This window comes from Podarcis raffonei, chromosome W, assembly GCF_027172205.1.
Source record: "Podarcis raffonei isolate rPodRaf1 chromosome W, rPodRaf1.pri, whole genome shotgun sequence".
Classification (NCBI taxonomy): Eukaryota; Metazoa; Chordata; class Lepidosauria; order Squamata; family Lacertidae; genus Podarcis; species Podarcis raffonei.
In genome coordinates this window covers 20982742-20995563 of record NC_070620.1, presented here as the reverse complement: position 1 = coordinate 20995563, position 12822 = coordinate 20982742, and the positions used below count along the sequence as shown (strand labels likewise).

General features: G+C 48.0%; 1 protein-coding gene across 3 annotated transcripts in view; it reads right to left on the bottom strand.

Annotated features, from left to right (window-relative positions):
- Window positions 1-12822, bottom strand: part of LOC128405947 (UDP-N-acetylglucosamine--peptide N-acetylglucosaminyltransferase 110 kDa subunit-like) — a 121306-nt gene that overhangs the window by 52980 nt on the left and 55504 nt on the right. For all 3 annotated transcript variants that reach the window (XM_053372998.1, XM_053372997.1, XM_053372999.1), the window contains 2 exons: window positions 11512-11612; window positions 344-497 (listed from right to left, as the gene is read on the bottom strand). In XM_053372998.1, coding sequence (XP_053228973.1) covers window positions 344-497; window positions 11512-11612 — 255 coding nt within the window. The remainder of the gene's footprint in view (window positions 1-343; window positions 498-11511; window positions 11613-12822) is intronic.

The following is a 12822-nucleotide window of genomic DNA, read 5'->3' as shown; positions in this document are numbered from 1 at the left end:
CTTGCTGCGGTTGTTGCATATAAGAATAATATCTTTCGATCTTGTGGTATTTGTTTACATCTTATACTCAGTAAATATGCCTCTGGTTTTTTCTCTAAATTAATTCTGAGAATCTTTTTTATTTTCTCATGAATTTTTGAACTATTCCACAACCCCACCATAAATGTATCGGTGTGCCTCCTCGCACTTCCAGCATAAATTCTGGTTTTCCCTTTTTCTTTTTGCGACATGTCTCGATTTGGGATGGCTTTTGCCAATTGTTTTCCTTTGTAAAAACTAATGGATTTCCCCGTCATCGCCCCCCCCCCGGAAAAAAGAGATTTAGCAGAGACGCAAAGCTCACCTTATGGATGGAAGCGAGGTTGCTGTGGGCATCGGCAAATGCAGGATTTATTTGGATGGCTCTTGTGTAGCATTGCAGAGCTCCTTGGACGTCTTGCATTTCCTTCAAGGTGTTCCCCATGTTGGAATAGGCGTCTGCAAAAGTGGGGCTGATTCTGACGCGTAGGGCGAGATAAAAAGTGTATTTTTGGTACAAAAACACATCGAAGTTACGCAGGAAAAAAAAGGGTCGAGAGGGCTCTTTCTGTCCCATGCGGTGGTCATTAGGGCAGTTCATAAAAAACTCTTTTTTGAAAATGCCTACTCCAAAGGTCTTATCTTACTACACTAGGTTTATATAGCTATCTCTGAAATTTCATGCATATCAGTTAATACAGGCATGGCCCAACTTGGCCCTCCAGCTGTTTTGGGACTACAACTCCCGTCATCCCAAGCTCACAGGACCAGTGGTCAGGGATGATGGGCATTGTAATCCCAAAGCAGCTGGAGGGCCACGTTTGGCCATGCCTGAGTTAATATCTTGACCCTGCTCCACTGAAAAGCATTGGGTGTTCAGTAGGGCGGTTCATAAAAAACTCTTTTTTAAAAACATGCCTGCTCCAAAGGTCTTATCTTACTACATTAGGGATTATACAGCTATACCTGAAATTTCATGCATATCAGTTAATATCTTGACCCTGCTCCGCTGAATTGAAATTCAGCCTTCACGGCATAGGAAAACGGCCAAGTAAACAGCTATTTTTGTGGAGGAGGAAAGGCCCTAGGATGACACCCGTAATTGGAAAGAAAGGGACTCATCCCTGTGGACACGTGTTCAGCATTATTGTACGCAAACTCTGCCAGTGCTAGCTTCTCCACCCAATCATTCTGCCGCTGATTGACATAGCAGCGCAAGTACTGCTGCAAAATGGCATTCGCTCTCTCCACCTGTCCATTAGTCTGTGGGTGCCTGGCTGTGGAGAAGCTCACCTCTACCTCCAACAAATTCATGAGCTTGCGCCAGAAACACAAGGTGAACTGTCTTCCACGGTCTGAAATTACCCTAGAAGGGACCCCATGCAGCCAAAAGATCTGATCCAAGAACTTGGCGGTTTCCTCAGCTGTCACCGCATGGGAGCATGCCACAAAGTGACACATCTTGGTCAGCAGGTCCACCACCACCATGACAGACGTCTAACCTCGGGACATGGGCAGGTCCGTCATGAAGTCTATGGACACTGCCTCCCATGGTCTCCCCGGTGTGGGTAAGCCCCGCCAGAGCCGCCCTTTCCCTCTTTGCTCTCTGACACGTGTCGCATCCTCGTACATATTCCCGCACATCCTCCCTTACCTTGGGCCACCAGAAATCCCGCGTAACTAACAACATGGTCTTGTGTTGCCCAAAATGCCCAGCTGTAGGGTTGTCATGGAGCTGCTTGAGGACTCTGACCCTCAAAGGCTCTCCCGGCACATACCGTATTTTTCGCTCCATAAGACACACTTTTTCCCTCCTAAAAAGGGGAAATGTGTGTGCGTCTTATGGCGCGAATGCAGGGGGGAGGCAGGCAGGAAAAGCCCCCAAGAGCCACACACAAGCTCCCTGCGGCTCTTGTGGGCTTTTCCCCAGGAGGGAGAAGGGATTGACGCGGCCAGTCAGTCCCTTCTCCCTCCTCGTAGAAAAGCCCACAGGAGCCGTGCGCTCCTTAAAGGATGCACGGCTCCTGTGGGCTTTTGCGGGAGGTGGGGGAATTCCCCCACCTCCCACAAAAGCCGTGCGTTCTTTAAAGGGAGGTGGGGAATACTCCTAGAGCTTGTCAGGGCTGGGGGGGCGGGCTTCCCCCTCCAGCCCCGAGAAGATCTGGGAGAAGCGGACAGGCTGCACGTGTGGCCCCAAATAGCTGCGGACAGGCTGCGTGCAGGCCGCTTCTCCCAGAACTTGTCGGGGCTGGAGGGGAAAGCCCGGTCCCCCCCCCCAGCCCCAAAGAGCAGCTTGATTCCCCCTCTAAAAACTAGGTGCGCCTTATGGAGCAAAAAATACGGCACAGTGCCCCTTTGTAGAATAACAGCCCCCCCTTTCTCCTCAAAGACCCCATCTGCTCCCAGCCCCTCCTTGAGCTCGCCTAATTTCCTTTGAGCTAAGTCATCGTCTTTGGTGAGTCTCACCAGTTCTGCCTCCCCTGCCAGTGCTCCCCCACAGGTCCATTTGTCCCCCTGGAACCTATGCCTGGCCACGGGTGGCCCTTAATCTTCCATGTACTCAGGCTTCCTGGATAGCGCGTCTGCTCTCACGTTCTGCTCTCCAGGGACATATTGGATGTTAAAGTTAAAATTGGCAAAAAATTCTGCCCAACAGATCTGCCTCTGAAAAAGCACACAGTGTGCCAATATTCCAAGTTCTTGTGGCCTGTCCACACCTGGATCTGCTGCTGCACCCCATCAGAAAGTGTCTCCACTGCTTAAAAGCCGCATAAATGGCCAGCAATTCTTTGTCATAAATTGTGTAATTTTGCTCCAATTTGTTCAGCTTCCGGGAGAAAAAGGCACAAGGCCTCCAATCTCCCCCTGCATCTTGTTGTAACAGGACTGCGCCAATGGCCCAATCTGAAGCGTCCGTCTCCACCCGCAAGGGTTTGTCAGGATCCACGTGCAAGAACTGCTCCTCTGACGCAAAGACCTTCTTTAAGCTTTCAAAGGCCTGCTGCACCTCCTTAGTCCACAGAAACTCTCTTCCCACTGAGACCACCAGTTATGGGCGCCAACAAATGCGCAAAGTTCTTGATAAACTTTCAGTAGAAGTTGCTAAAGCCCAGGAATCCCTGCACATCCTTCTTCATCTTGGGGCTTTCCCAGTCTAACACAGCCTTCACCTTCTCCTGATCCATGGCAAGTCCCCTATCCGACAGCCGGTACCCCAGGAACTCAACCTCACAAGCATGAAACTGGCATTTCTCCAGTTTGACCCACAACTGATGCTCCTTGAGCTTCTCCAACAGTTGCAGAACATCCCCCACATGCATGAAGGCCTGGAAACAGGGACTTCTGCCTTGTAGTCCGAAGGGCATAATGAGATACTCAAATGCCCCTAACGGTGTAAACATGGTCGTCTTCCATTCGTCTCCCTCCCACACCCTGATCAGGTTGTAAGCTCCTCTGAGGTCAAGTTTGGTAAAAAAAATTCTGCCCTGGCGTACTCTCACCAATACGTCATCGATGCAAGTCATGGGGAAAGCGAGGGGTTCCGTCAAGGAGTTGACAGTTCTGAAATCCACCACTGGGCAACGCACTTTTGTCCCCTTTTTGTCCACAAACAACACTGGACTCCCCACCACCACCTTAGATTCTCGGATGAAACCTCTTCTCAAGTTCTTGTAATTAAACTCCTTCAGATCCTGTATCTCTTGGTCTGACACTGAGTACAGCTTACCTGCCAGCAGTCTGGCCCCTGGGACTAAATTGAGCTGACAATCGTACGGCCTATGTGGGGGTAACTTGTCAGCCTCCCGCTCGCTGAAAACTTCCTAAAAATCCACATACTGCTGAGGAATTATCTTCTCCCCCAGACTCGCCATAGCGACCTTTGCCTTCCTCTCCCGTGGCTCCTCCCCTCCCAGACCGTGTTCCACACAGTGTGCCAACCTGAAGGTGAGGGATCGCTGGTGCCACGACACCACCGGATCATGGAGAGCCAGCCAGCTCATTCCCAGCATGATAGGAGGTCCTGCCAAGGTGGTCACATGAAAAGCAATGGTCTTGGAGTGTTTGGAGACACTCATTCTCATGGGGGTGAGGTTGGTGTGTCACTCCCCCCCCAGCAACTCTCCCATCAATGGTGGTGACTTGCAAGGGAAAGTCTAGCGGGAGCAGGTGCAACTGGTGCTCCAAGGCAAAGTCTCTGATGAAGAAATTTGCACTGGCTCCTGAATTGACCAAGGCCTGCACTTCCACCAGGTGGCCATTAGGGAGCTCCAGCACCACCTTGACTACTATGCCCGCCTTGGGAGGGCACGGATGGGGCCCTTCTACTGTGCGCCTGATAAACATTGCGTCCATCACCTCATAAAATTTCCTGGAGGGCATCGTTTCCCGCCGCTATCAGGGCTCTCACCCATTCCCGGGCTGCTCCTTCTAAGTGGGCAACTATGAATGCCACCCTCTCCTTATCATTGTCAAACTCTTTCTTTTGCAAGTCCAGCATATTTAAACTCAGTCTTAAAGGCAAGGTACTCTTGAGGGTTCCCGCTAAATTTGCTCACCAGCCCCGGTACCTTTTGTTAGTTTCTGTTTCCTCACTGTGCAGCTGCTTGCAGTCACAGGACTGTGTTTCCATTCCAAAGAGTCCAGATACTTTTTTAAAAAATAATATTTATTACTTTTAAACCTTACAAAAAGGAGGAAAGAAAAAAAAGAAAAAAGAAAAAGAAAAAACAATACAATACATAAACAATACACAACACAACATTAACACATTAAACAAAACGAAAGCAAAAACAATTCAAAAAACACACATCTTACCATCTCAATATCCCCTCTTTCATTCCCTTGTTTCATCGACCTCCTCTCACCTCCCTTTTTGTATTCCATTTCTATTATTTCAGCAAATCCTTTCCATCTTTCTCTATTTTCTGTCATATGATTATCTTAACATATTTTAACCTTATTTTCCATTAATACTATACTTATTTATGCTTAATTCCTTAAAACATTTCTAATAAAGCCGTATAATTCCCTTCCAACACTTTTCTAACACTCATTAATTTTACATTATTTCCATATATATATTTTAAACTTTTTCCAATATTCTTCCACCGTCTCTTCTCCCTGGTCTTGGATTCTGCCAGTCATTTCCGTCAATTCCATATAGTCCATCAACCTGGTGATCTTCTGTCCAAGGCTCTTAACTCTTTTCCAAGTCCCTTCTGCAGATCTTCTTCATATTTATACATGCACTTTACTTTGTCTTCTCCTGATCTTGTTCTTATTTTCCTTCCTTTGATGCTGAAAAGTAGATCTCGGGGAAATTCCCACCTAGCAATGTTTTTATTCCTTTTCGAGAAGTCAGCCAAATCTCCATAGTTAAAACTAAAATTCAAAAGATATTTCCAGTCGTATTTCAAAGCTCCTCCAAGTCTGGCGGTCCCCACAACTCCAGTCTCCTCCTGACCCAAGTCCAGGTCCCAAAGGTCAATAAATCCCTGCGTAAAGGGATCTATCCAACTTTCCTTCTCCAGTCCAAGCGGGGCTCCAATCCTCAAAGTCTGACTTTCTCTAAATTCAGTCATAAAAGGCATCAACCTATAGTCATCAAATTGCATCTGTGAAGCTGGAGCTCTCTCCCTCTCCACTTGTGCTACAACAACAACAACAAAATGATAATAATAATAATAATAATAATAATAATAATAATAATAATAATAATTTATTTGTACCCCGCCCATCTGGCTGGGCCTCCCCAGGCACTCTGGGCGGCTTCCATAAAAACCAAAAGTACAGTAAAATATCACACGTTAAAAACTTCCCTGAACAGGGCTGCCTTAAGATGTCTTCTGAATGTCAGGTAGTTGTTTATCGCTTTGACATCTGCTGTAAGGGCGTTCCACAGGGCGGGCGCCACTACCGAGAAGGCCCTCTGCCTGGTTCCCTGTAGCTTTGCTTCTCGCAATGAGGGAACCGCCAGAAGACCCTCGGCGCTGGACCTCAGCGTCCGGGCAGAACGATGGGGGTGGAGACGCTCCTTCAGGTATACTGGACCGAGGCCATTTAGGGCTTTAAAGGTCAGCACCAACACTTTGAATTGTGCTCGGAAACGTACTGGGAGCCAATGTAGGTCTTTCAAGAACGGTGTTATATGGTCTCGGCGGCCGCCCCCAGTCACCAGTCTAGCTGCCGCATTCTGGATTAGTTGTAGTTTCCGAGTCACCTTCAAAGGTAGCCCCACGTAGAGCGCATTGCAGTAGTCCAAGCGGGAGATAACCAGAGCATGCACCACTCTGGCGAGACAGTCCGCAGGCAGATAGGGTCTCAGCCTACGTACCAGATGGAGCTGGTAAACAGCTGCCCTGGACACAGATTTGACCTGTGCCTCCATGGACAGCTGGGAGTCCAAAATGACTCCCAGGCTGCGCACCTGGTCCTTCAGGGGCACAGTTACCCCATTCAGGACCAGGGAATCCTCCACACCTGCCCGCCTCCTGTCCCCCCCAAATAGTACTTCTGTCTTGTCAGGATTCAACCTCAATCTGTTAGCCGCCATCCATCCTCCAACCGCCTCCAGACACTCACACAGGACCTTCACCGCCCTCACTGGTTCTGATTTAAAAGAGAGGTAGAGCTGGGTATCATCCGCATACTGATGAACACCCAGCCCAAACCTCCTGATGATCTCTCCCAGTGGCTGCATGTAAATGTTGAAAAGCATGGGGGAGAGGACAGAACCCTGAGGCACCCCACAAGTGAGAGCCCAGGGGTCTGAACACTCATCCCCCACCACCACTTTCTGAACACGGCCCAGGAGGAAGGAGCGGAACCACTGTATGACAGTGCCCCCAGCTCCCAGCCCCTCAAGACGGTCCAGAAGGATGTTATGGTCGATGGTATCAAACGCCGCTGAGAGATCCAGCAGAACTAGGAAACAACTCTCACCTTTGTCCCTAGCCCGCCGGAGATCATCAACCAGTGCGACCAAGGCAGTTTCAGTCCCATGATGAGGCCTGAATCCCGACTGGAAGGGATCCAAATGGTCCGCTTCTTCCAGGCGTGCCTGGAGTTGTTCAGCAACCACTCGCTCAATCACCTTGCCCAAGAATGGAAGATTTGAGACTGGGCGATAATTGGCCATCGTGGCCGCATCTAAAGATGGTTTTTTAAGAAGCGGTTTAATAACCGCCTCTTTCAGCGGGTTTGGGAAGGCTCCCTCACGGAGGGAAGCATTCACCACCCCACAAAGCCCATCGCCCAGTCCTTTCCGGCTAGCTTTTATAAGCCAGGATGGGCAAGGATCCAGGAGACAGGTGGTTGGTTTCACTCGTCCAAGCAGCCTGTCCACATCCTCGGAGGTAACAGATTGGAATTGATCCCACACAACTTGACTAGACAGGTCTCTAGCACTCTCCCGCCCTGGCCCTGCTCCCACGGTGGAGTCTACTTCTTCCCGAATCTGAGCGATTTTATCTGCAAAAAACCTTGCAAAATCATTGCAGGAGATCATGTGGCCCGTACTGGGCCCCGATGTCGCAGGTGGTTCCGCTAAATTGTGAACCACCTGAAGGAGGCAGGGATAGTCCTCAGACAACGACTAAACCTGCCTCCTCTGTAATGACATGATCTGGTCTTAGCGTAACTCCTCCTCCTACCCGTGATCACTGAGATCGGTTGTCCCAGTGCATCCCCCCCTGTGGAACATGCCCCAGCCATTTTGTGGGCTGGGACCTACTGCCCAGCAGCCCTGACCCCTCCCCTTAAGAACAAAATAACACCTTAAAAAAACAAAAATAAATAAAACAATCCAAACAAAAAAACAATAAAAATTACAAAAACATAAAATCAAACAAATTCCCAGGCCCAATAAACATCCATCCCACCCACCCCACATACAAAAAATTCAAAAGAAAATTTTAAAAACATTTTTAAAGCACTCTGCACCCCTCCAGCGGTAACAGCAACTGTCCTAGTGAGGCCCGTCAGGCCCTGCCCTGGGCCAGGTGGTAAGTGGCAGGAAGGAGCAGGGCCCCCAGACACTCACACAGGAGAGTCCTCCTGGGCAGCAGAGCACAGCAGTCCCTGTGAGACTTCAGGCCCCGCCCCGGGCCAGGTAGATGGTAAGCGGAAAGAGCAGGGCCCTCAGACACTCACACAAGAGAGTCCTCCTGGGCAGCAGAGCACAGCAGTCCCTGTGAGGCTTCAGGTCCCTCCCTGGGCCAGGTGGTAAGTGGCAGGAAGGAGCAGGGCCCTCAGACACTCACACAGGAGAGTCCTTTCTCCCCCGCCTTCTCCTCAATTTGCCATGTCAAAGTAGATCCCTGTATCGATTCCTGAATAGTTTCTGTATTAATATTAACTTTTTGTCCCAAATTAGGCACTTTTTGTTCCAAGTTATCAATTTTTATAATCATCACATCCGTCTTCTTATGGAGCTGTTCCAGTGAGTCAATAATCTTACATAATGCAACCACTAAGGCTTCTTCTGTCAACATTCTTAACGGTCCAAGGTCAATCCCAGATTCTCAGTCTTATCTTGCAGCTGGAAATTCCCCCAGCTCAGCTCATGTAACAATTTCAAAGGCTTCCTCTAGGGGGAAACAATTTCTATTTGTATCAAAAGTTAGTTTCAATTTTCAATTACTTTTACTCCTTTTTAAACGCAGAAGGAGACAATGGAAACAATGTATTTCTCTTCTTTAACTTACTGTCAACAAACAATCTATTCACAGTCAATGAGCATATCCAAAACTTCAGTCTTACTAGCAGCCCGTTTCCAGGTTCAGAGCGGTGGTAATTTGACTTTCTTCACTCTCTCCTGCAGGCTTACGCGGTCTAAAATTTCCCCCCTCTTCTCCTGCTTCCAAGGGGGGTTTGATGATTTTAGCCGATGGAAGTTTAATCCTTTATGAAAAGCTTTCCAAGACTTTAGCTTGCAGCCTCTTTGCTTCAGTCTATTTACAAAAGGGGAAGGCGGACTTCCTGTTTGAAACCTCCCCCGTTTCGGTGCCAAATTAAGACGTTTAAAAATCCAATTTTCCGTTCTACTCACGGGTAGTTGTTTTAAGATCAAATTGTCCACAGGAAAAAGTCAGCGCTCTCCGGCAACAGCAATACGGCTTCACTCCGTGAAAGAAGCAGTCAATTCGAAGCACCGCGCCACTCACCCCACGTCGCTCCGGATCCCCGAAATCAGGTTTCCCCGCGAGTAGGGGAGGCGCAAAAGGTGCCAGCCGAATCCCACGTTCACAGGCTTCTCCCGCCTGTGATTTTTTGTGGGTCCCCGCCTTCGCCGTGGCGGCCAGACCCTAATTTCCACAAAGCGAATTCCTCCCGATCAGAGGAATTCAGCCATTACCGGAGGCGCTAACCCGGAAGTCTGTCAAAGAGTCCAGATACTATTGGAGTCTCAGGGGAAAGGGAGACGGGATGTGACGTTACTGGTTTCCTGATTCCTTTGTTCAGTTGTTTCCTCTGTTCAGTTGCTCTCTGCTCTCACAGGGAGAAGATGTATATTTCTTTGCTCTCTGCATAGCTTAGTAATAAAGCATAAAAATGTAGCTCATACCTATCTCATCCTTCCGCTGCGTTGTTTTGATGCTCTGCTGGGAGGGCTCGTAAGAAAATGAGCCTTATCAGCTCAGAGGAACGGAGCTGAGATCCCAACACCTTTCTCCTCACCGGATTTGCCTTGATGTGCTGCTCCTGCAATCTGCGCTCCTCCAGCCTCGCTCTGAGATCAGCGACATGCGCTTCCAGCTCCACGTTCCTCTGCACCAGGGCCGCTATGTTCCGCACCTCCTCTTCCTCAGCGCCTCTGCCTGCAGCTCCTTTTTTCTGGTGACTCATGCTGCTCTTCACTGCTACATGCGAGCAACCTTAAAGACTCCCAGATTGCTGTCAGATGCTGTGTGGTGGTTGCTCGTGAGTAACCAGGCAGGACTCCGACCTGTCTTTTACAGGTTTTATTGTGCCAACTATTTACAGTGCAGATACACAAGGTTCATGTCCGTCTTAGTCACTTGCAGAATCTGGGAGTGGCCCCTTCCAGCTTCTCCCCCAACGTAAGAACTTAAGACGCCCCAAATTTTCGCCTCCCCTCCTTGCGTTTCACCCCTCTGCGCAAGTTGGGCGACGGAAGTGGCGTGTGCACCTCCGCTTGGGCTCTCAGCAGCATCTTCGAGCCCTCTCCTCGCTTGGCTGGCCCCTTCCCTCTCTTCTCCACTGGAGGTGTGGCTTTCCCCACCGCTGGACGAGGAACTGCTCGTTAGAAGTTTCTGCGGCTCCCTGTATCCCAACGCCGTCCCTGCCTCCCTCCCCTGTTCTGATGGCAGTCCCCTGACAATAATAATACCTTTATTGTCACTGCACATCCTGTGTACAATGAAATTAAACGAGCCTCCCTCCACCCCCCACTCAGTCTCTTATCGAACAATGCACCACCTCGCAAGTCAATTTCGCAATTTCGCAACAGCCCACGGATAGAAGCTATTTTTAGCCTGTTGGTACGGCTGATTATGCTTCTTATCTCCTGCCCGAGGGTAGAAGATTAAAGAGGTGCTGGCCAGGGTGTGAGTCATCCCTGAGAATTTTTCTCACTATTCTAAGGCAACGATCCCTTGCAATGTCATCTAGCGGACTCAAGGGACAGCCCATGATATCATGTGCTGTATTCACCACCCTCCATAGAGACTTTCTGTCTGTGGCTGTCAGGCAACATACCACACTGTGATACGATAGGTTGAAAGGACACTTTCTATTGTGGACCGGTAGAAGGAGTTCATCAGTTGTTGTTTAACATTATTCTTTTGTAAAACCCTGAGGAAATGGAGTCTCTGTTGGGCCTTTCTGACCACCTGAATTATGTTGATTTTCCAAGTGAGGTCCTCACTAAAGTAAACTCCCAGGAATTTAAAGGACGACACTCTCTCCACACAGCCTCCCCCCCCCCCCGATATACAACGGGGCAGGTTCCCCTCTCTTCCTCCAGAAGTCCAACACCATCTCCTTTGTCTTACTACTATTTAGGTGCAAGTTATTCTCTGAGCACCAAGTAAATACTTTTTGAACCTCCCCCATACGCTGTTTCATCTCCGCCTACAATTAGGCCCATTATGGTAGTATCATCTGCAAACTTAATAATTACTGTGGATGGATCAGATGATATGCAGTCATATGTGTACAATGAGTACAGGTAGGGACTTAGCACACATCCCTGTAGGGTGCCAGTGCTAAGCTTCAGGGGAGTAGCTGTAACAGTCCCAATCCTCACTGTTTGTGTCCAATCCCTCAAAAAGTCTTTAATCCAGCCACAGATGGTAGAAGAAAGGTCCAGATCCGTGAGCTTCTTAATAAGAATATCTGGGAGGATGGTATTAAAAGCCGAGCTATAATTTATTATTTATACCCAGCCAGTCTGGGCTGCTTCCAGCAAAATTAAAATACAATAAGGAGGAGCTCTTTCAGTCTATTTTCCCCATGGCTTTGGAAGCTCACCTGATGGCCTCCTTGTAGTGCATAAGAGCCTCCTGGAGCTTTCCTTGCTGTTGCAAAACGCTGGCTAAATTCGAATGTGCAGCCGCAAACTCTGGGAAGACCTGCAGGGAAGAAGATCACTCTTAGTTCCCCCGAGAAGGCTGTACAGTGGACGCTCGGGTTGGGAACGTGATCCGTGTGGGATGCACGTTCGCAACCCGCAGCGGTGCATCTGCACATGTGCAGGTTGCGATTTGACGCATCTGCGCATGCACAATGCACAATTTAGAGCTTCTGAGCATGCATGACTGCCGAAACCCGGAAGTAACCCGTTCCGGTACTTCCGGGTTTCGGCAGTCCGCAACCCGAAAAAATGCAACCTGAAGCATCTGTAACCCAAGGTATGACTGTATTCTAAAGAGACGGAGGCCGCTCTTTGAGGCTCAAAGGTTACGGGTGCGAAATAAATCCACCTTTCAAATGACTTGTAAAAATTATTGATAATAATAATTAGTGACCTATGGACAGCCTTTTTAGCATGCAGAGGAAATACTGTTCGGAGATCAGACTGTCAAATGATCAATGCCATATTTTAAAAAGCCCCACTTTTAGGCTGAAACGTGGCAGGGGCTGGCCACGAAACAAATTCTCATTTGGAATGACTTGTAGTAGTAATAATAATAATAATAATAATAATAGGCCTATGGACTGCCTTTTTAGCATGCATAGAAAATCAGACTATCAAATGATCAATGCCGTATTTTAAAAAGCCCCTCTTTTAGGCCCAAAGGTTGCGGGGGCCGAACGTGAAATTAATCACCATTTGGAATTAACTTGTAAAAAGTATTATTATTATTATTATTATTATTATTATTATTATTATTATTATTATTAAATAAACAATAATAATAATTAGGGACCTAATAGACTGCCTTTTTAGCGTGCATAGGAAATACTGTTAGGAGATCAAACTGTCAAATGATCAATGCCGTATTTTAAAGAGCCCCTCTTTTATGCTCAAACATGTCGGGGGCCGGCCGCAAAACAAATCGCCATTTGGAATAACTTGTAAAAATTAACAATAATAATAATAATAACAATAACAATAATTAGGGGCCTATGGACTGCCTTTTTAGCATGCACAGGAAATACTGTTAGGAAACAGACTATCAGATGATCAAGCTCAGCTGACAAGGAGTGGCAAGCGTCCAGCTTTTATTTCAATTTCATCGCCTTGCTTTGTTTTTCTGATGAAAAAGCAGATTTTCGATCATTCTAGGAGGCCCATGACTATAAAAACAGGCACAGACCCTTTTCTTTCCCAAAGTGACT